The sequence below is a fragment of the Micromys minutus genome, assembly GCF_963924665.1.
Source record: "Micromys minutus genome assembly, chromosome: 1".
Classification (NCBI taxonomy): Eukaryota; Metazoa; Chordata; class Mammalia; order Rodentia; family Muridae; genus Micromys; species Micromys minutus.
This window is the reverse complement of record NC_137969.1, coordinates 74,632,108-74,654,149: the sequence shown is the minus strand read 5'-3', so window position 1 is coordinate 74,654,149 and position 22,042 is coordinate 74,632,108. Positions and strand designations below refer to the sequence as shown.

Here is a 22,042-nt window from a genome sequence, read left to right as displayed (position 1 = left end):
GGCTCCAGGGCGGGGCGGGAGGAAGCGCGGTCTCTGCCGCCGCCGCCGCCTGCCTCCGCCTGCCGCTCGGGCCGCCCGCTCGCCCGCCGCTGGGTGCGCTGCACGCGGGGGGCAGCCGCGGTGCAGAGGTTCATGCAGCGGCGGCGGCGGCAGCTGAAACAGAGAGACCGGGCGCCGCTGCCGCCACCCTCCCGCAGCTCCATGCAGCCGCCGCCGCCTCCTCCTCTCCGGCGAAGGGCGGGGGGCTCCGGCCCGGGGTGGGCACCACTCCTCGCAGCGCCGCTCCCCTCCCTGCCCTCCGCCGGGGCGCGGGAGCCGGCGAGAGCGCCCGCCGCCTCCTAGGAGCGCACGCTCCGCGCGCCCTTGCTGGAGCGAGGGGGCGGGCGTGGGCGGGCGTCGGGGCAGCCGCGACCCAGCGCGCGGAAAGGGGAGGGGGCTTCCCCGGAGGATGCCCCGCGGCGGCGGCTCCTCGCTCTTAGGCGCTAGCTGAGCTGGACCGGGAGCGAGCGGCGCGTCGCCATGCCGGCGTGACGGGCGCCCGCGGCTGCCCGCGCTGGGCCCCCGCGCTGCCCCACGCCGCGCCGCGCCGGCGCCGGGCGGCAGGATGGGCTGTATCCAAAGCATCACCTGCAAGGCGCGGATCCGGCGCGAGAACATCGTGGTGTACGATGTGTGCGCCACCATCGACCAGTGCCCCACGCGCATCGAGGAGACCTCGCCCATCGTCCTGCGCTACAAGACCCCTTACTTCAAAGCCTCGGCCCGTGTGGTCATGCCCCCCATCCCCCGCCACGAGACCTGGGTGGTGGGCTGGATCCAGGCTTGCAACCAGATGGAGTTCTTCAACACCTACAGCGACCTGGGCATGTAAGCGACGGGCCACGCCACGCGGCGCGGGAGCGGGGTCCTGGCCTCTTTCTCCACTCTCCATTCCGACCCCCTCCCCAGTCCCTTCTTACCGTTGCCCCCATCTCTTTCCGAACCTTCCTCCTGCCTCCCCACCCACCTCCCTCCTCCCTGCGCTTTTGTTTCAGTGACAGGGCGGGTGACGGGAGGCTCCTCGCGAAGGCATTTTCTAGTGCTTTGCTTCTGACTTCCTCAGAGAGGCGAGGAGAATTGTGAGGGGCAGGAAGAACGCAACTGGGAGGGTTCAAGAGGCAAAGATGGGGTTGCTGGCGATTGTCCTGGGAGTTTGGGGGCTCGGTCTGTATTTGTGGGTCTCCCCGGGAAGTTTGGGGAGAGGAGTGGAGTGCCGGGGGCGCATGGGCTGTGTCGTGCGCCTTTTGGAGAAAATCAAGCTGGGTTGGAAGAGAAGGTGTAGGAATGGGAGTTAGAGGCTCTGCCATCGCTCCCCAGACCAGGGAGCCTAAGGGCATCCCTGCCTGGAACCTCCAGCCTGGCAGAACACCACTCTAGCTATGCGCACTGGGGACCAGTTCTGGGGCGATGGGGAGCTGGAAGGCACAGGATGCTCCCAGACCAAGAGGAACTGGTGGCCTGTGCTAGCGGCCGCCTGGTGTAGCACGGGGTGTTTCTTAAGCTCGAGGAAAGGATGAGTCCCTTCATCTGTCTGGGGTCTTTACTTTTCCAAACTTTCCTAATTGCGGCGCTGGAAAGGATTCCCAGGCGCCCACCGCCTATTCAGTCGGCTGGCTGGGAGCTCTCCAACTTCCTTCAGCAGCGCCGGTTAGTGCGCGCTGAGGGTTTGGCAGCTGCGGTGCACCTAGATCTCCAGGGCTCTGCCGCCGCCAGGGGCGGACATCCTGCCCTGGAACCATACAGGCTTTGAGAGGTCATGTTCTGGACTTTTTTTATCTACTAAATTTTCATGGGCTCTCCCGTCCCTTTCCGGAACTACACTCCGTGTACTTGGCCACTATGCTTGGCTAGATTGGGGCCTGCGTTCTACTTACTATTACAGTGTCAGTCTAGAACACCCTAATTAGCTTGTAGCCTATAGGGAAACCCCTTTTCTGGAAATTCAACCTCATTTTATTTCTTAATCTAAAACTGTGGCACTCCCAAGATTTACCTATTTAATATGGATATGGGATGGGGGAGTTCTCATTTTAAAAGGTCAAACCATCTTTTTAGCTGCAGTTCTCGGGCTTTTTTCTTGCACTCTGGGAGCATGTAAGTTAACACTAGTCATAGGTGCTAAGAGGAATTTTGATAGAGTGTTTTGTTCCCTGTTCCTCCCAGAGTTTGCACTTTGCTCTTTAAGCATAAAAACTGGGGGGGGGGGGGGGTTGGTAAAGATGGTTAGTGATGAAGAAGAACAAACCCTGCTTTGCAATATGCCTGTGCACACTGTGCTCTTGTCTTTCTGGAAATGAGAGAAATGGGGGACATATTATTTTGGGTGAATCATGCCATCTAAAAAGACACAACCTGAAAAGAGTGGTTTGACTTGAATATGTGTGTTAGAACTGTTTGCTTGTTCGTTTATTTGGGGCCTTTTGAAACTCATTCTTTCCAGCCGAGTAAGAAAGCCTGGCAGGGGAAGGGCATATGTTTCATGATGGGGCAGCCTGGGGGAGGGGGGTTGCTTAACCTTGCTCGAACAGTCACAAAGCCTGACGCCCCTAGTAAAGGAAGCCTGGGGGGCAGTGGGCAGAAGCGGCACCCCACCCATATTTCTCATGACTACAGGAGGGAGCCATCTGCGGCCTCAAGTCTTTTGTAAATCAGTAAATACAAGGCATATATATTCCTTCCATAAAATATAAAATATTTTATGCCAGAGTAGTCGGGTTGAGCTATACACAGACATGATAATGGAACTTGTCTCTAGGGGAGGGTGTGTCCACCTTTGAACCAATTTTTGCAGGCATGAATTCCTAACATATTCTCCTGATATACCTTGCTGAGTTCTTGCACTTGAGTTTGTTTGATTTAACTGCTACTTTCAATATTTCAAGATTGCTGGTTCCTCTGTTGTTGGTGAAGGGAAGCAAGAATAGTCCCCAAGAAATCATAAATTGTATTATTATAGATCTGTATCCAGAGTCGATCTCTCTCTCTCTCTCTCTCTCTCTCTCTCTCTCTCTCTCTCTCTCTTTGTGACTGTAATCATTGCTATGTGTTCAGAGCTACTTTGGAGCCCAGGTTTTACTGAACCAGTTTCTACAGACTATTTATGCCCTGAAAACTTAGCCAACATAAACTTTTTAATGGGAAGTAATGATGCATAGAAGTCACCGCAGTCTATCGGTTTCTAGACTGCTGAAGCCACTATGGTGAGCGGCAGACACTGCAGCCTGGATGTTCACTCCTGTGCACTCTCACAGAAGCATGGTGCCGTGAGGTTTGGGTTAGGAGGGCGACTTCTCAATATTTGGGAAAGAACTGTACAAGACTAAATCCACATCTAAAACACCAAGAAGCTGCTGGTTTCAGGATTGAAAGAGAGCATGTCTTTGTGGTTTATATGTTGAGTTTCCTGGAGTGGAGGAGAGTGGGCTTTTATATTAGCATATATAGAATGAGGTTTTATTATGGCATTTTTCAAACAAAATGTTTGCTTCACCACACCCCCACCCTTAGTCCCCTTTCCTTCCTGTGCCCTTCAACCCCAGTAGCCTCCTTTCTGCTTTCCTGTTACATGTGACCTTTAGACCACTCACCTCTTTCTCAGCAGCCCTTGTTCCTCTCTCATGGTCTCCTGCGTAGTTTCAGAATTTGTACCCACTCTCTTATACACACTCCTTTACAAACTTACAGACACTGGAAGTGAGTCAGCATATGAGACAGTGTGTGTGTGTGTGTGTGTGTGTGTGTGTGTGTGTAAAAGTTTGGGAGAGTTGATTTTTTTTTTTGTCTTTCTGGGTCCAGGTCACCTTAATTTAATATACTTTGTGACTCCATCTATTTTCTCATAGATTTTATAATTTTATTTCTTTTATGGGTAAGTAAAATTTCAGAGGTTATATGTGGCATGTTTTCCTTCTCCATCATACTGTTGACGGACTTCTGGCTAGTTCCATTTGCTTCTTGTTGTAAATGATGCAGCAACGTGACGTATAGATGTCTCTGCAGCCGGATATAGAATCCTTCCGGTATATATGCCTTGGAGTGATATGGTAGTTTTTGGTAGGGCGTGGTGTGGTGTGGTTGTTCTAAGTCTTTCTAGATATACCTCCATACTGATTTCCATAGTGGATATATTAGGTTTACACTATTAACACTGAATAACCCCACCTCCTGCCCGCATTTATTGTCATTTTTTTTTTCTTGATCATAGCCATTCTGACTGGAGTGGGACAGAATCTCAAGGTAGATTAAATTTCCGTTTTCAAGGGATAGTTTTCTAAAGGAATATTTCAAATGGTTGGTGGCCATGATGATGTAATTTGAACTTGAACTCAAGTGACTTGGTACTTCACCAAGTGGCTATGAGGAATCCGGCTAGCAAATACAAGCCATGACTTGTTTATTCCTAACTTGGGTCTGATGGATCTGGTTAATGTGGTCTTCAGCAAAGTGCTCAAAGTGTTCCTCTTCCAGCAAGCAGAGCCATTGGTTTCCCAGTCATCCTTCAATGAACATAGATTTCCCAAGTGTCCAGGTTTACAAGCACCACAGAGGACACTAGGAAGGGCCGGAGACTTAGACTATGGCGGATTACACACAGAGAACTGTAACTGAAGTCTGACAGATAGATAGATGGGAAACATCGCATGACAGTCTATAAAAGGAAAAGTTAAGGTCAGCTTTTCACGACCACAGGGTGTTAGGAGTCTCTCTGTATCTTCTTCATGCCATCGAGGCAGAAGAACAACCCTGAATGCTTAGCACAACACCCAAGAGATGTCCGGGGTGAAGCCTGAACAGGAATGGAGCTTACTTGCCAGGAGTGAGTAGGGTGAAGCTAAACCCAGGGGGGAAGGTTGCGGCTAGACAGCTTTTCTGTACAGCCTCTCTTGCGAGTAGTCTTCTCAGGCTGTAGAGGGATTCTTCCATGATGGGCTCAGACCCACCCATCTGGAGAACTTAGGCTTAGGTGAAATTTAGTAAGTCCTATCTTACTCCTCACTTTCAAGAGAGTCCCTCCCTAGCTCCCTGCTCCTTCAGTGTGGTGGCTCTTGAACATCTAGCCAGACTAGCCCCCCACCTCTGAGACCCAGTCACCCTCCTCCTAGCTGCTCTCCTCCTATTGAGGAACCTACTCCCTTTCAGGTTTTGTTGTTGTTTTGTTTGTTTGGAGGTTCTTTGTAGCTAGTTTCTCTTTTTTATTATTATTAGATACTCTGTATTTACATTTGAGATGTACCCCACCCTGCTCCCATTCCCCCTCCCCCTCCATTTGCCTTCACAAAGGTGCACTCCCTCCTGATCACCCTCTCCAGCCCATTACCTTGCCATTCCCCTACATTGGGGAAACATGCCCTCCCTGGAACAAAAGCCTCTTCTCACATTGATGCCAGACACTGCTATCTTCAGCTACATACACAACTGAATCAATAGGTCTCTCAATGTGTGCACAAAGGTTAGTGTTTTACTCCATGGGAGTTTTGGATGGTTTGATTGGTTGATAATGTTATTCTTCCCATGAGGTTGCAACCCCGTTCAGCTCTTTAGGTCCTTTCTTTAGCAACCTCATTGGGGTCCCGGAGTTCAGACTGATGGTTAGCTGTAAGCATGCTCAGCTGTATCTATATGACTCTAGTATAGTCCCTGAGGGGGCAACTCTGTCTGGTTCCTGTTACTAAGTCAGCTATAGTGCTTGGACTTAGTGACTGCATATGTGATGGATCCCCAGGTGAGGTGGCTTCTGAGTGATCTTTTCTTCAATCCCTGCTCCTCTTTTTGACCTTGCATTTCCTCCCATGAGAGTTTTGTTCTCTTTTCTAAGAAGGACTGAGGCCTTCCCATTTTGGCCTTCCTTCTTTTTGAGCTTCATAACGTCTGTGAACATTATGTTGTTTCTTGGGTATTGGGTATTCAGAGCTTTCTGGGGCTAGTATCCGCTTATCAGTGACTGCATACCATGAGTGTTCTTTTGTGACTGGGTTACCTCCCTCAGGATGATAGTCTCTAGTTCCATCCATTTGCCTACAAATTGTATAAAGTCATTGTTTCTAATAGCTGAGTAGTACTCCATTGTGTAAATGTACCACACTTTCTGTATCCATTCATCTGTTGATGGACATGTCTCCAGGCTGCTAACTCCAGTGGAGCTGACTATGAGAGGTGCTCCCGGTTTCAATGGACCACGATTGACTGACAGCTTAATGACCTGACTAACTACTCTCATCTTTTAGCTCTCGTACCCTTTCCTGCTGTTCCTACCTCTGTCTTACCTCCAAAGCTTACTTTATATCACTCAACGTACGTGTTTCCCTTCTCGTTCTACACTTCCTCTGAGTAACTCCATCCACCCCAATAGCAGCAAATGAGCTCTCTCTCTCTCTCTCTCTCTCTCTCTCTCTCTCTCTCTCTCTCTCTCTCTCTCTCTCTCATCTGCAGCCAGGTACATGTGTTTATTATTCAGTTCTGCTTGACTGCTGGAAAGTTCTCTCTGGCTTAAGGTGTCTATTCTTAAGCCATTTTCTGATTATTTCTTTTGGTGGTGGTGGTGTTTAATCATTGGAGAAAGATTGTACTATGTATCCCTACATGGTCTGGCGCTTAGTATGAGGCTCGAGCTGGCCTGGAATTCGTGACAATCCTCCTAATCTGACCTCCTGCTTTGACCTCCCTCACTGTAGGATTATAGCACTTTGCCACACCCCAGCTTCTCTGAAATGTTTGCTCTCCACTGAAACATTTCTCCAGCCACAGTCCTTCCCCGGCTGACTAGAGTACCTCCTTACCCTGAGTTACACAAGCCCAAACATCTCAGTATCATTTACAACTTTCCTCCACTCATCCGGTCTATCCTCAGACCTATTGACCCATGTCTGGGACACAGCCATATTCCACACGTAGTTACCAGCTCCATCCTTGCTCTTCCTTCCAGACTCTCCCACAGAACAGGCAGATGGATTTATCCCAAGCACGGGTGTGGTCCCTTTCCTGCTGGGACTTTCTAGTGACTTCTCATTACAGGTGGTATAAAATGCATAAAACACTCTTCACTCTGGATTTCTGTTTCTAAGTCATGTCAACTGTCCCCCAGGTCTTCGTTGGAACTGGCTTTACCCAGCTGGTGTCTGAAATGCTCCTCCTGCCTAACCAGTTCTATCTAATTCCTGTTCATCATGCAAGTCTCAACTGCTCCTCAGAGGTCATCATTGACTTTACAGTTACAGTGGAACTCTGCTCTTCCAGAATGCCCTGTTCCTATACAGCCAGGGGAGTGCTGTGGTTCACTAACTTCCTACATGTGTCATGATAGTAGATATCAGATCTGTTGTATCCTCTGTGACCACTGCCTGGACCATAGAAGATGTCCAGGAAACATGTGACATTATTAAATACATGAGACATTTTTATCACTTTCAATCACCAGCATGCCCTTCAACAGAAATTAGCTTTTCATGTGAACACTTGGCATCATCCGCAGAACTGACACCCTGGCGACTGCTTGGCACTGCCACACATTCTAACTGCCCTGAGCTCCGTTTTGCTCCCCTGGACTTTGCGGCAAGGTTTGCTTCTTGGCATCTGGCTTGTGTCTTTCACTTCCTCTATCTCAGCCGGGTCCTGTCCATCAATTCAGAAGCCTAATTCTCATCTCACCCACCTGCTGTAAAATGATACTTTGTATCTACCCAAAAGAGTAGGAACCCTGTAGCAATTGTTCCGCCTGAACCCTTGATTCTGTAAATCCCAGGATTTAGAAGGATGGAGACGTGAACGTCTTGCCTGGTTGAGCGGTGCTCCCCTAAGATAGCGCTCACCTTTTTATTTCAGATTCTATGCTGCTGTATGTGCAGGGTTGTTTGGGAGGTTGCCTTCACTGATAGGCACACCTTCTTTCAGCATTTGCCATTTCTTCAAAGGATCTAGTGAGTCTGGACTGCTGGACCATTACCCATGATCTCTTTCTGTTACTATAGGGAGGCTCAGGAAACACAGGGGACCCTAGTCTAGAGAGAGCATCAGTTGGGAAACAAGATTCAATTCCTTGCTGCGTGTCCTGAGTGCCCTTGAAGGGGAGATGGCCTAACCCTTTTCCTCTAATCTCTTCCATCTCTGCAAAAGAGGAGCTGCAGAGGATTAACCGGTTTTATCAGCAAAGCATTAAGCTCCCTAGAGATAAAGCACAACTCCTAAAGGGACCGAGAGTGTAACACATGGTTAGAGGTAGAAGGAAGGAAACAAGATGTGCTTTGTGCCTGGGTGCTAGACTGTGGCCGCTTGGGCATGGCGAGAAGGGGGGAGCAGGGAGAGGATAATTTGAGGTCACTGGACTACAGGATACAAATAACCTTCCACTAGGCATCAGGAGTACATGATGTTTTGGGGGGAGGTCCCAGGTTCCGGTTCTCCCAGAGTCCTTCTTGTGCATTCAAGTTGCCAGGGATGACAGAAACCATTGTTTCTGTTAACACTGCAGGAAGTGGCTACAGTTTCAAAGTCTATTGTTAGGAATTCCTTTAAGAAGAGAAAAAAAAAAATAGGAAATAAGCAGACGCACATCCAGGTGAATACTCCTGAGTGGCAGAGCTCTCCCAGAGCTAAGGGTGTCTGGAAGGGTGGGGCTGGAGCCGGAACTCCCAACATCAAAGATACCCACAATGTGAGGTAAGCTCCCACAGAGGTATCGTGGGGCCACATTGCCTCTCCTTTCTGCAGATTCAAAGTAATAGGATGTTTAAGGACTGGCTCCATAGTTGACAAGGTGCTTCAGCACAAAACAGGTGTTGACATGTGTGGGAGAATGTCTGGAAAATCGGGGTGGCTTTGCTTGAGACGGGACATAAATAGCAAACACCATAAACATAAAACATGTTCTACCGTTAGAGGCTTGTGTGCGCCGCAATACTGAGTCCCCTCCTTATTTATGTGGCCTTGTGGAAACCTTACCCAGCAAGGGAGGGGTTCCTAGTACAGGGTTCAGGGGGGCTTAGCAACCTGCCTAAAGTCTTATAGCCAGAAAGAGGCTCAGCCAGATAGACAGCCTGTTTGTTTCCAGGCCCCTCCGTTTCTAATGGACCACTTTGCCTTCCGGGAAGGAGGTTTTCCAGACTTGCTCTGCTAAATAAAAATAATAAACACAGTCTTGTTGTTTTTCACTGATTTGTGAATTTCCTCGGTGCTTTGGAACTGAGTTCAGAGAACTTGGAAGCAAACCTCTTAGAGTCTCCATCCCTCCCTCCCTCCCTCCCTCACAGAGAACCAGTTGTGATGAGCAGTGAGAACACATCTTTGTAGCAGGGCGGGAACACAGAGTAGGAATGAGCTTCATCCATACTCATGGTTTCTGGGAATAAAGGCACCATCTCCAGCCATCCACAACACCCCGCACTGGCTGGGTGGCAGGTTTCTGGGCTCCTGCGGTTCCCCTATGACCCTGTGGCTAACTGGGGATGCTTTCTAGTGACTCTACCCTTAGACACTCAGACATGTTTCTGCCTCCTGCAATTCATGTGCTGTTCCTTTCATTAAAGCCTATCAGACCAGTCCCGGTGGGTGGACCCTGCTTCTAATTAAGTTCTGGGAGACACACCATTTGGAACGATTCACCATGCCAGTTTAAAATCTAGCTGCTGGCTCTCCAGCACAGAGAGAAGACCTGGGTCCCAGTGCCAGCTCTGAGACCTTTGGCTGGGTCTTCAAAATTCAGTGTCTAGTCTGCTTGTACATACATGAGCAATCATGTCTAGAGTCAACTGAATCTAGGAATCAACTGAAATGAAAGCTGTGCAGAGGGCTGGGGAGATGGCTCAGCAGTTAACAGCACTGGCTGCTGCTCTCCCAGAGGTCCTGAGTTCAATTCCCAGCAACCACATGGTGGATCACAACCATCTGTAATGGGATCCGATGCCCTCTTCTGGTGTGTCTGAAGACAGTGACAGTGTACTCACATAAAATAAATTATAAAAGGAAAAAAAAAAAAAAAAAGCTGTGTAAAGGCATTCCAAACTGTGGTGTGGTGTGGACAAGTTAGCTTGATTGTTATAGAGCTTATCAGTTAGTCCTACCAGTCAGTGACTCCACGTAAGCCTGAAAGGAGAAGTTTCGTTTGTAGCTCTCTGGCCTCCCTGGGCAGAAAGTCATTTAGACCTTTGAGAGGACCCGGACATGGCAGCTGCCTAACAGCCCTCCCCACCAAGTTACCTTTCAGCTGTGCTGTAGGAAGCAAAGTGTTTGGGACCCTGTTTTGAATTCCTGAAGCTGATCCATGAAGCTTGGCCACTTCCTCAAGGCCACCTGCCCCTCACAGAGCCCTCTCTTGGTGACAGTATCACTTGTACATCATGGTACCCCATGTAAGGAGCTGGGGACACAGCCATGCTGTTCCTACCCAAGAAAGTCACTGGTGTTTCATTTTAGAGAAGGCAGAAACCAACATATAAAGTCATTATATCTTAAACTAATTTTTAATATTATTCTCTCTTTCCAATTGTGAATTTTTTTTTCACAATTTTGTTTCTCTGTAAGCAGATGTCTCATGATTAATCTTACAAAAATGGTGAAACAGATTTAGGACAACAGTTACTCCCTATTTTTGAGACACAAGCAGAGGCTCAAAGAAATTAAATAATGTGTTCCATGTCAACTTGGGAAGGGCTGATAGGATTAGGCCAGGTTTGTGATCCCCCACTCCCTTCTTCAGTGTCCTGCTATATGTTCCAACACCTGACACCCCACCCCCATCCCCATGGCAGAGGGCAAGGCAAGATCTAATTTACCTGTTTCTGGTAGCTTCCAGTCTTGCCAAAGCCTGTTCCCTGCACCCTCCCTGGCATCCCCACAGGTACACAGGAGTTAGGCTTAGGGAAGACTATCCTCAGGATACATATGCATGTCATTCGTTCTGAGCATGTTTAGGGACATCTCTGAAGGCCAGAGAGGGAAAGACAGGAACATCCAAATGTGTTCAACAAATGCAAAGAGAAGTTTCAGACTGTCCAGTTAAAACAAAGTAAATAAGGCTTTCTGATGTGGTGTAATGTCCATGAGTGGGGTGACTGTCAGTCCTGTCTCCGGAGCATCCACTGGCTGAAACTCCTGGGGCTGCTGTTTTTCTAGCTGACTGGTGAGCCTGGGTCAGGCCAAGGCACTCAATGGCCACCAGAGGCCTGGCTAATGGGAAACAGTAAATGGACAATCCTCAACAGTCACAGCGACCTCCTAGAGGGGCAGACAGGCCAGGGATGCCAGGGGAGGAGGGGTGCAGGAAACAGGCTTTGGCAAGGCTGAAAGGTACCCGAAACAGGTAAATTAGATCTTGCCTTGCCCTCACCATGGGGGTGGGGTGTCAGGAACTGGAATATGTGAGGAGGGAATCAGAAATGCTGGTTCAGAGAGGAAGTGTTTTCGGGCTTGCTCATTCTTTTCTTAACCATGAGAGTCACACCGAGAGCCGCCATTCCAAAGTGGCAAGAACATCAAATCAAGAAACTGATTGTTTTAAATGACTCAAATCTAACAAATTTTCATGAACCATCATCACATTGTTTAGAGAAGATGAGAGAATTTGTGCTACCAAACTAAGCCTCAGAGTTCCTGGTGAAGATGTTTTCTTGGTCTTTGGATAAGGGGGTCAGTCTTTTATATGGACACCTGTCCACTCTGAGTGATTGACAGGTATCTACTTAGCATGTTTCCCTTTGCAGCCATAAACAACTTAACCAACTTAATTAAATTAATATGAAGCTATTTGTTGAACTCTTAAATAGTGCCAAATGCTTTATGTGCAGTGCCTCTGAAGTGGAAACTGCCCTTGCTTTCACCAGAATAAAACAGTGAGATAGGAATAAAGGCTCTGGTGGCATGTCTAGCATTAGGCAACTAAGAAACAGAACTAATTCTAATGACTGTGATGGGCTGTCTTAGAGGAGTTGGATAAACAAATTTATGGGTTGGTGGATGGATGGATGGATGGCTGGATGGATAGATGGATGGATGGATGGATGGATGGCTGGATGGATGGATGGATGGATGGATGGACGGACGGACGGACGGACGGACGGACGGACGGATGGATGGATGGATGGTTGGTTACATGGGTGAATGCATGTTGACTGTTCAGGACATTGTCTGATTGCTTGCTTTTGTCCTTGATGAGGAAACGGGAAACAAAAGGTTTGAACCAAATTGGGTATGCCTAGGGCTCTCACCTCCCAGCTGCCTAGTTCATTCAGCTGGTCAGGATCTGATGCTAATGAGACTAAGGTCTTAGGAAGAGATCCAAGCAAGGGCATGAGCTCCTGAGTCAGTATGCCTTCCCTTCCAGCTCCCTCACCAGCAGCTGCCCCCAGCCAGCTCTTGTTCACAGCAAGGTTAGGTGGACAAATGGTGAAACAGCTAGAAAAAAATGAAAAGGGTGGTTCGACAGAATCCTCTTTCCCTCACCAGCTGTTAGCATAGGATATCATGGGGCACAATTTACAGAGGTGCACACTGGAACCCAAGAAGGGCAGTGTGAGAATGTGCACATGAGTCACTGATAGATCCAAGATTCAGACCCAGGTCTACCTGATGCCATTGCTAATATTTGCATCCCCGGGCCTCTCTACTGCCTTACCCTGTGGGTCATGAATGGAGACATACCAAGCCTTTTAGTTTAAAAATCAGTAAACAGGGAGGTTTCCCTTCTAATTTTATACACATATGCACACCCTTGTTTGCTGAGAGTCCCAAGTCTGCTGGCAGAAATGATCACCTGTATCAGAGAGGAAGCAAACAGAACCCAGGAGTCGAATCCCTTGGCAGCACAGAAGGGAACTCAGATCAGCCCAAGGGATGTCTGCACAATTGCCAGGAGTGGGGGGACCAGGCTATTGCCAGTGTCTGTACATAGTGATTAGCAAACTAGAAAGGAGAGGGTCTCCCCAGAGACACCCATCACAGATGGCAGGAAATATGAGGCCCTAGCAGCCAAGAGAGGCTGGACTTAGGGAGAAACCAGGATTTAGCTGGGGTCCCCAGCAATTCAGAACCCCGGTTCTCCAGCTCTTTCAGACCTACCCCACCCAGCCCAGGTGCTGATGGCAGGCATGGTCCTCTTGGCTTCCTGCCCACAGACAGGCATGGTATCCTCATGTCCCCTGGCAGCTTCAAAAGAAACAAGATCCAAGTGGTGTCAAAGATGACAGATTGTAAGGGGGGCAAGGGCCCTCCCCTGATGGCAGGGCTCAGCTGGGAGGCCCTGAAGAACAGAACAGATGGGGGACGTCTGAGAGGAATATCCTAGCAGCCTGGGGACTCTTGTCTCTGTTGTGGCTTTTAGTCGGGTTTTGTCCATTTGCTTTTTGCCATTTTCTTTTTGTGTTAAGGGGGTTTAGCATAGGGATCTGATAGTGCTGTGTCTGCTTCCTCCAAAGGAGAGGGGCTGCAGAGAACGGGTCCAGGCCATTCAGCTGTGCTTTGGTCTTCTTAAGACTTAGGTGAGGATGGAAGAACACTGTCAGGGGAAAGTGTAGACTTCCCAGCAGCGTGTCACAACTCCAGAACCATCACTTGTAACTTTCCAGGCCATGTCTCAGGGGGACTCTAGAAATCCAGGGCAATGGCAGGTGCTCAGCCTCCCCTGACTCGACCCTATTCCAACCTTAATTCTATTCTCAAGGACTGCACTAAGACCCAGTTTCTGCCTTGCTGAAGGAGGATGCAGCCTCAGAAATGCACGGTAACTTAGGCCCCCGTTATCACCACCCGTGTGGCATGGTCCTTGCAGGTCCTGTAATTCCAAGATGCCTTGATGTCTGGGTAACCTATGACTTGTTAGTATTTGCTAAAGGCTGCCACTTGCTTTGGTCAAGATCTGCTTGACCTGTCATTGTGTCTTCTGCAACTTCTAGTTGACTACTTCCTCCACTTCCAGCCCATCATCCTTTTAGACCAGTAGGTCTCACTTGCTGGGTCTCCTGGACCCTCTGACCTTTAATTAATCAATAACATCCTCCCTTGGGCTCACCTACCTGAAGCTAAGAGACAAATGCAGAGGAGGGCACAACTGGAGCCGCATCACCATACCCCCTAAAAGTAGGATCTCTCATCCTTCCGGGAGCCCGTGAACTGCTGAGCCTTGGTGGGCAGCTACTTTCCAGAAGAAAGCCCTCTCCTAAATGATCTTTTAAGAAACGTACCTATGAAACTGTAGCTCTGGATCCTATGTATTGGATGATGGAGTTGAGACTCGGAATAGGAAGGGTTTGGGATCCAAGGAGAAAGCAGTACAGGGAGTGGGGAACAAGTCTGTTAGCTTCAAGAACCATTTTTTTTTTTAAAACAAATTCCTGGCAAAGAGTGGTAGGGAAGAAGTTGAAGAACATGGTTTGCATCCCTTCTTCTTGGTAACTATCAGAAGTCTCTAGATATTAAAAGCAGGTTCTTATGATGCAAAGGAAAAAGAGGAGGTGGAGAGGAGAAGAAGAAGGGAGGAAGGAGGGAGGAAGGAAGAAGGGAGGAAAAGGGAAGGAAAAAGGAAGGATGAAGGAAGGAAGAAGGGAAGGAGGAAGGAAGAAGGGAGGAAGGAAGAGGAAGGGGAAGAGGAGAAGAAGAAGAAGACTCCATGTGGAATCTGAAGTGAATTCATAGTGGGGCATCTCCAGATGTGGACACACTGTCAGCAGTTAGGCAAGAGTGGTTGTGCTCTCAAATCCAAATGCAACTGTGTCCAGGTCTGTGCCTTGAGAGAAAAACCCGTGTGGGTGCTCAGAGACTTTACAAATGTTTGTAATAACATAAAAATGATTAACTTTTATTTTATATGTATAAGCATATGTGTCTGCTATTTCCTGAAATGGTGGGTCACTTACATTGGCAGCCAGAATTATATACATCCCAGAATCACAAGCAAATAAACAGAAAGTTTCCTGTAATGTTTTTCTGCCTTCTTACATAAGCGTATACACTGGAAGATATTCTAGTGTAATCTTGCTGGTTAAACTGGAGCTCCCATACTACAGGATCCATACTAGATCATAGCCTTGGGTCTGGATTACATCATCCACCTTCCACATTGTCTGAATAGCTTCTGTAGACGTTTGCTTCGGTAGTCGTTGGACAAAGGTTGCATAGATGTTCTGTGTTCTAGATCATTGTACCTTGAAAATGTTGCACTTCTAGATGATTCTATCTGCATGGACTGCCAGTCACAGAGAAGGTCTTGTGAAGTGTCTCTGTCCTCTGAAGTGTTTGTGACTGCTCTGTTTTTCAGTTTTTAGCTATATAGGACTTTTTTTTTTTCAGGCTGTCTTCTTATGTCTTGAGTTTTTCAGTTGCTGTGTTTGTTTGCTTGCTTGCTTCATTTTGGACTCCAAGAAGTTTATTTTGCAAAGTTGGCCATGCATTAAGAAGAAATTATAATGAGGAGATTTTTCCAAGAAGTTTAGTTTATCATGGTTTGTTTACTAAGTCCTTCATCACTCTGTTATGGACAGGAGTTAGCTTTTTGTGATTACTCTTTCTGGGTTGAGTAATTTTCAAGTAACTTTGTGTTGAGGCAGCACTCTTTTAGAAGAAGTACTGTTTCTAGGCATTCTGTATTAGGAATTGAGATGAGAGCCAAGGTACCAGGAGTCCTCTGATTAAGGCCAAGGTCAAAGGGACCCAGCAATCACCAGTGCTGTTCACTTGACACAATCAATGTCATGTTGAAGCCTCTGGAGATCTAGTTTTTCTGAGGTATTACAAAGGACTCTGATGAGTGACAGTGATCTCTGTCACCCAACTGTATGCATTCTAAGGCCCAAACTACTATGACAAGCCAGAAGATTCTTCACTGTTCAATGTTTATTTGGTGTTTTCATTGGCATGACACTTGAGTGGTTGGTTCCTTCATCCATATGCAGCTCTTACATTTCACACAATATTGCAATGTACACTACAGACACATATAATACATAAAATATCCTGTAGAACACTTATACACGAAATATGCACAATGGACTCACACACTGGAACCTAGGCATGTTTGGTGAGGGTGCACAGCACAGCAATGCACAGCACTGCAACAGGCTAACATTCTTCTAGAAAGATTCCTAAGATGCCTCCAGGCTCTCCTGGGGTCCAGCAATCCTCAGTATCTTCCTGCTGCAGAGAGAAACAAGCAGCTGGCTCCAAGTTTTACTGCACCTGTTCTCTGGCCTTGCCCCAAGGGCTCATTTTGCACTGGCGTTTGGCTTCTGGCAGGCAGGGAGCTTGTCTGCTTCCTTCTCTTCCAGATGGCTCTGAGAAAGACCAGCAGAGGAGGGTACAGGGTGGAGATAGAAAATAGGACCAGGAGGCAAAATGCCTGCCATTTGGAAGATACAACCAGGGACTCCTGAGGAGACACATATGCCTGAAGTCAGCCTGGCTCTTGATGGTCTGATTCTGGATGGGGGAGCAGAGCACAGGACCCCTGTGATGGGTTATTCTGCGATGCAGCCATCTCAGGTTGGCTGGAGCCCTATAAACCTATACTGTCATAAGCAAATGAACAGACAAGCAAAGAAACAAGCTAAAAGGCCAGGCTGTAACCAAGTCAGGTAGAGATACTGCCATGTGTTGCTTCTGTGGAGCACCCACGGGTTGTAGAGAGGTAGAAATTGGATATGAAATTATCCTTCTCCATAGCACACATGGGCAAACTGGGGTTCAGCAAGCAGAACTCAGCAGACAGTTTACAGGGTTAGGAAGCACTGACATTCCCTATCTAATTCCAAGCTGATTGTTCCCTCAAATAGTTATTGCCTGGGGGTTGGGACGGGCTGTGATTTTCAGAAGCTAAAGGACTGGAGACTTCAGTGAAATTCCTCTATTGCCTGGGTAACCTATTAAAACGAAGAAAGGAGGGCTGCCCAAGGTCACTCAGAAAAACTGAGAGGTCTGCAAATGATGGGGCTTCTTTTAAAAGTCTGTGTTTCCAAATATTTTAATTCAGTCAATCTCGTTTTTATTTTTGCTTAACATTTCTCTTAGAAACTTTTCTCTATTATGGAATGCAAGTTTATAGGAATGGCCCAGCCTAATAGACAATTATTTGTATAGAGAGAAAGGATCTCAGGCCCTATTTTCATTTTTGCCTGTGCCTCTTGATTCAGAGACACAGAATGGGTTGTCTCCTTCTGCTTGGTTTCTTTAAAAAAAAATCTGAGCTGACTTCTACTCACCTCCCTGTTTATCTATTACAGATAACTGATACTTAATAACAAGCAAGGAGGAGAGGGGGAAGGCAGAGGAGGATGGGGGGGGGAGAAAGAGGATTGAGAAGGAGGTAGGGGAGGAAGACAAGGAGGGGAAGAGAGAAGAAAATGGGCATGAGATGCTAAGTGTTTACACAAATTTGAACTCATATACAGTTCATTCAAATTCATATTACCTCTATTCCATAGGTAAAGAAATGAGGACTTTGGAAAGATCAAGTAACTTACCCAAGCTCTTAATGCAAAGAATTCTAAAAGAACACCTGATCGCCAAGCATACAGGTGTTTATCTTTAAAAAAAAAAAAGTAAATATCAAATGTAAGTAAGATTTGACAAAACCATAAACCACAAATAGTTGGGACATTTCAAACAAAATCACTGCAAACACTCTTCCCAAATTGAAACTGTACAAAAGGTATTGACAATTCAGCAACAAACCAAACACTAAGAAGTATGTCAAAGCATTGAGTTCCTTACGTTTTTAGCTCTCTGGGACCCTCACAGCATCCTGTGTGTCCCTCAGAGGTTTCCCAGTAGGTAGAACATATTGCTGAAGATCTGCTTCTGTTGACGTTGGAGATCTAACTTATCAGAAGGGTGTGACTCAATGAAGAGAATCACAAGATCCAGAAGCCAACAGCCAAGAATTCATTACCCTTGACTCTCCTTTCATAAGAGACAACATATAGAAAGCATGGTCCAGGGAATCTTAGTAAGTACGTTTGAATCCTGCCCCCAACCACCTACCAACGTCTCTATCTGCTTCCCCACCTAGAAGAAAGGATAGTGATGTTCCCACTTGTTGGTGTGGTCATGATGGTCATGAACTTGTTGGCAATATTTAATGGGTTAACATTTATAAAGTGCTTTAAACAGTACCAGATACACTGTAGATGTGATTTTTAGAGAAAAGTTGGATACCAAGGGGTATCATTTTCTTCAGTGCTATAGCCATTAATGAGTTCTATTAATAAGTTCATGCTTAAACAAATAATCTCCCATATCCTCCCCACCAAAGAATACATAGACATTTATTGAATATCTGTTATATGGTTCATGGTACGAGTCCTCCAGTTGGTTTGGAATTACCTAGGTGTACTTAATACCAGACACATCTACCATGGGCTTTCCATCAGTGAAGTTCATTCTAAGCGAAGCAATCCAATAGACCCATGAAGACCTTGACACACCATACATTGCCTTTGCATCCAACCTCCTGCAGTCAGAATCTTGACAGTTCCTGGCACTGTTCTTGTGTTTCTCACTTGGTTCAGAAGCTCCAGGCTAAGCCATCTGCAGCCCTGGAAGGACTCTACTGTCCCTCCTGTTCACTAATCCTGCCTAGAAGTTATTATCTTGGCACGGTGAACCACAGCATGCCAATAGGAGAGTTCTTTCTTGCAGTTGGCAACTCTAAGACTATCTTCCATATCAGCCTTTCCTGTCCTAATGTCTAGCAGGTTTCCCTGGGTCCAGAGCGGCTACTGTGCTAAGCCTTCTTTCCTGCTCAGCATCTTTCCAGGGCTGAGGCTCTTTTTGATCATCTCCTCTTAGACCGTGGTCTCTCCTGAACTCCAGCCAGGCAAGAATTAACTTCAAGCTCTAGGGTAATGAGCTCAGAATTCTGGGAACCCCAATAGCTTTTATGTGTGTCCCGGGTGGTTTTGGGGACCTTGGAATCAGACCGACGAGAAATCGAACAAACCTTGAAAAAAGACAAAAGTGGCCAAATGCGCCTGAGTACAGACAGAGAAGACCAAAGGTCTGAAGCAGGCAGCAAGTACTGCTTAGTATAACTCTTAGTATAACTTAGTATAACTTAGTATGGCTCAGAGTGGAGTCCATTCAGATGTTCAGCAAGTGGCCACTCCCTTTGTTGAGGGTCAAACACCCCTTTCACAGGGGTCGCATATCAGGTACCTTGCCTATCAGATAATTACCTTCCAATACACAACAGTAGAAAATTACAGTTATGAAGTAGCAACGAAAAGAACTTTACAGTTGGGGATCATCACAGCATGAGGAACTGTACTAACGGTCAGCAGGATTAGGAAGGGTGAGAAGCACTGGCCAAGAGCTTGGCTGAGATGTCTCCTAGTATTTGCTATTCTGATGCCTTCTGGGGATTGAATTTGAGCATTAGTGTAATGTATACCCTGACCCGGTGTGTATTCTCTAATTTTCTATCTAAACCGCCTTGGAAACTTTATAGGCTCCAGCCCCTTGCCCCATTAACTTCAAACCTTTACTTTTGGTGTAATGAAGCCCCGCCCTCAAAGCGCTGCTTGACTTGTTGCTGGTTAAGAGTCTTCTAATACCAGGAAGTAAGAGTAAATTACTTTCCATCCCTCTTGATTCACAGAGAAGTGCATCATCCTAAATAGCCCATTAGTTGGTCTTGATTTTTTGTTTGATCAACTGCCTTTAAGATTCATATTAACCACTGTTCTAAGTATGGTGAAGGATGGGTAGAAATGGGAATCTTTAGGCTTAACTCAGAGACGGATAAATGTAATCCATGATGTTCTTAAGTACCATAAAAATGTTGTATGAGGAACAGAAATTACTTCTTGGGGTCAAAAGCCTTTGTAAGAAATGGTGGTCAGAGTAGGCTCTAAGGCCCCAAACCCCCTGCATTGTCCTCTGGGAAGATGCTGAACCAACCAAGCTGTGCTTATATTTATCCTTCATCTAGGTCCTGTGTACATAGTAGTGTGATTTGCTTCACTGCCTTCCTTTTGCTCCTCCTAGTAGCTGTATGAAAAGGGCAGAGAATGTATCATTTGTATTGCCCAAGAAGAAACTGAGGCTCTGAGACGGTCTATGATTTGTCCACAACATGGGTGTGGAGAGCAGACAAAAGACTGAAGGAGTGTCTCTGACTCACTGCCCACAGCTTGTCTACATTATCATCCCACGGGCCTTCGGGTTCTGAATGTGAATACCTGCTTAACATGCAGCCAACGAGAGGAAAGCATTAGTCACCTCTCCTTCAGAAAGCTTGCGTGAGTGAGCTCTGCTGAAGCCAAGAATGTGTCTGACTTGAGCTTGTCTTTGAGTCTGTAGAACTTCCAAGACTGGACATTTTGCTGACCTTAGCTAAGAGAATGCACCGTGGCCTATCTTAGAGTCATAAAGCAGGTACCAGGGACTTTGGGAAAATGTCTGAATCGTGTCTTTCCCTCCTCCCCACACCACACAGGCAGGTGAACGGCTCCTCCAGACAGGCCTGTGTCCCAGCTGTCAGCCAGCCAAGAAACCCTCTTCCCGGTTCCTCAGCCTTGGCCATCAGCTTGCAGAATGCTTGGGTGGAAGATGCTAGGCATACTCTGGGAGGCTGGGTCAGTGACAGTGGCATGAGACAACAAAGCTTTCTCAATATAAAATCACACACACACCCACTCTAAGTTGTGTTAGGGCACCCTCCAAATTGTATAAATATATTTGGAGCAGATTTAATGGAGGTGGGAGGAAGCTGAAGCAAAGGTGGTGGTTTCTGCATCATGACTTCCTGAGTCTCTGTGTATCAGAGAGTAGTTCAATGGCTGACTACAAAGACTGCTGTGGATGTCTCTGATTTGAGAGGATTTGTCCCAACCTCCTACCAGCCTCCTTTGACAGAGTTTATGTTTTAGTTACTTTTCTTGTTGATGTAGCAAAATACCTGAGAAAAGAAACTAAGGAAGGGTTTGTTGTGCTCACATTCTATCCTGGTGGGAAGACTGTGGAGCTGGAGCTTGAGATAACTGGTCACATTTGCATCTAATAAGGAAGCAGAGGCTCCTAGTTTTCTTCCTATTGCTGTGATAAAGGTCATGGCCTAAGGCAGTTTAGCTTACGTGACCCAGCCTTGGGGAGGACAGGGCATGAACTCCAAGTGGGAACCTGGAGGTAGAAACTAAGGCAGAGGCCATGGAAGATGCTGCTAGTGGCTTGGGTTCCTCAGCCTGCTTTTTTTTACAACCAAGGACCACCCACAGAGGGCTGGGCCCTCCCACATCAATCATTAATCAAGAAAATGCCTCATAAGCCAGTCTACTGGGAACATTTTCTCAGTTGAAGTTCCCTCTTCTCTGATGACTCTAGCTTATGTGAAGTGGATTTAAAAACTAGACAACACAGAGACAGCGCCCAAGGCTGCTGATCAGCTCTTGGAGGAATCATCAGTCCAGGACCCTAGTCTATGGATGGCGACACCCACTTTTAAGGTAGTTCCTCCCACCTCTGTTAACCTGGTCACAGAATGACCAGAGGTTTGTTTCCATGATAATTCTAAATCTCATCAAGTTGATGGTTAAAATTAACCCTTACTGTCTAAGATACAAAGGGGTGGGTATTAGAGCAGGTGTGCACCTTCAAATTTAAATGTGGCTAGTTCCTCAACACTCCACTCCACTCCTTCGGTTTCAAAGAAACCCCAAATTCCTCTTGAACAAGGACAAGAGAGGGTTTGCCTTTGTAAGGGGAAGATGAATGAGTTCTCAAAGAAACCTCTGGGTCAGGTTCCATGAGGACCAGAAGATGCCTTGTTGGAAGGAATGGCACACCTCTCCTCTGTACTGTATACCTTTAATGTTTCCTGCTGCAGCAACTGAAGATTGTGCCCTGAAGGAAGTTAGTTTACACCTCTTTACTGAAGAAAATAGCTGAGATTTCAAAGATAAACAGCCACCCACTCCCTGCCTATCAGGGACAGAGCAGTTTAAGATGAATGGAGACCTCTGTCTTCTCCACTCCCCGCCCACCCCTTCTCCCTCTGATCCTTCCTGCGCCATCAAGAAGACAGACAGCCTCC

The 22,042-nt window shown here is 47.0% G+C and overlaps 1 protein-coding gene across 1 annotated transcript in view; it reads left to right on the top strand.

The window, feature by feature from the left end:
- Positions 1-538: 538 nt before the first annotated feature.
- Positions 539-22,042, top strand: part of FAM78B (family with sequence similarity 78 member B) — a gene marked incomplete at its 3' end in the record, with an annotated part of 78,490 nt that continues 56,986 nt past the window's right edge. Inside the window, exon 1 of the mRNA XM_080917756.1 lies at positions 539-867. Within this exon, the coding sequence (XP_080773882.1) occupies positions 605-867 (263 nt within the window). The 5' untranslated portion in view covers positions 539-604. The remainder of the gene's footprint in view (positions 868-22,042) is intronic.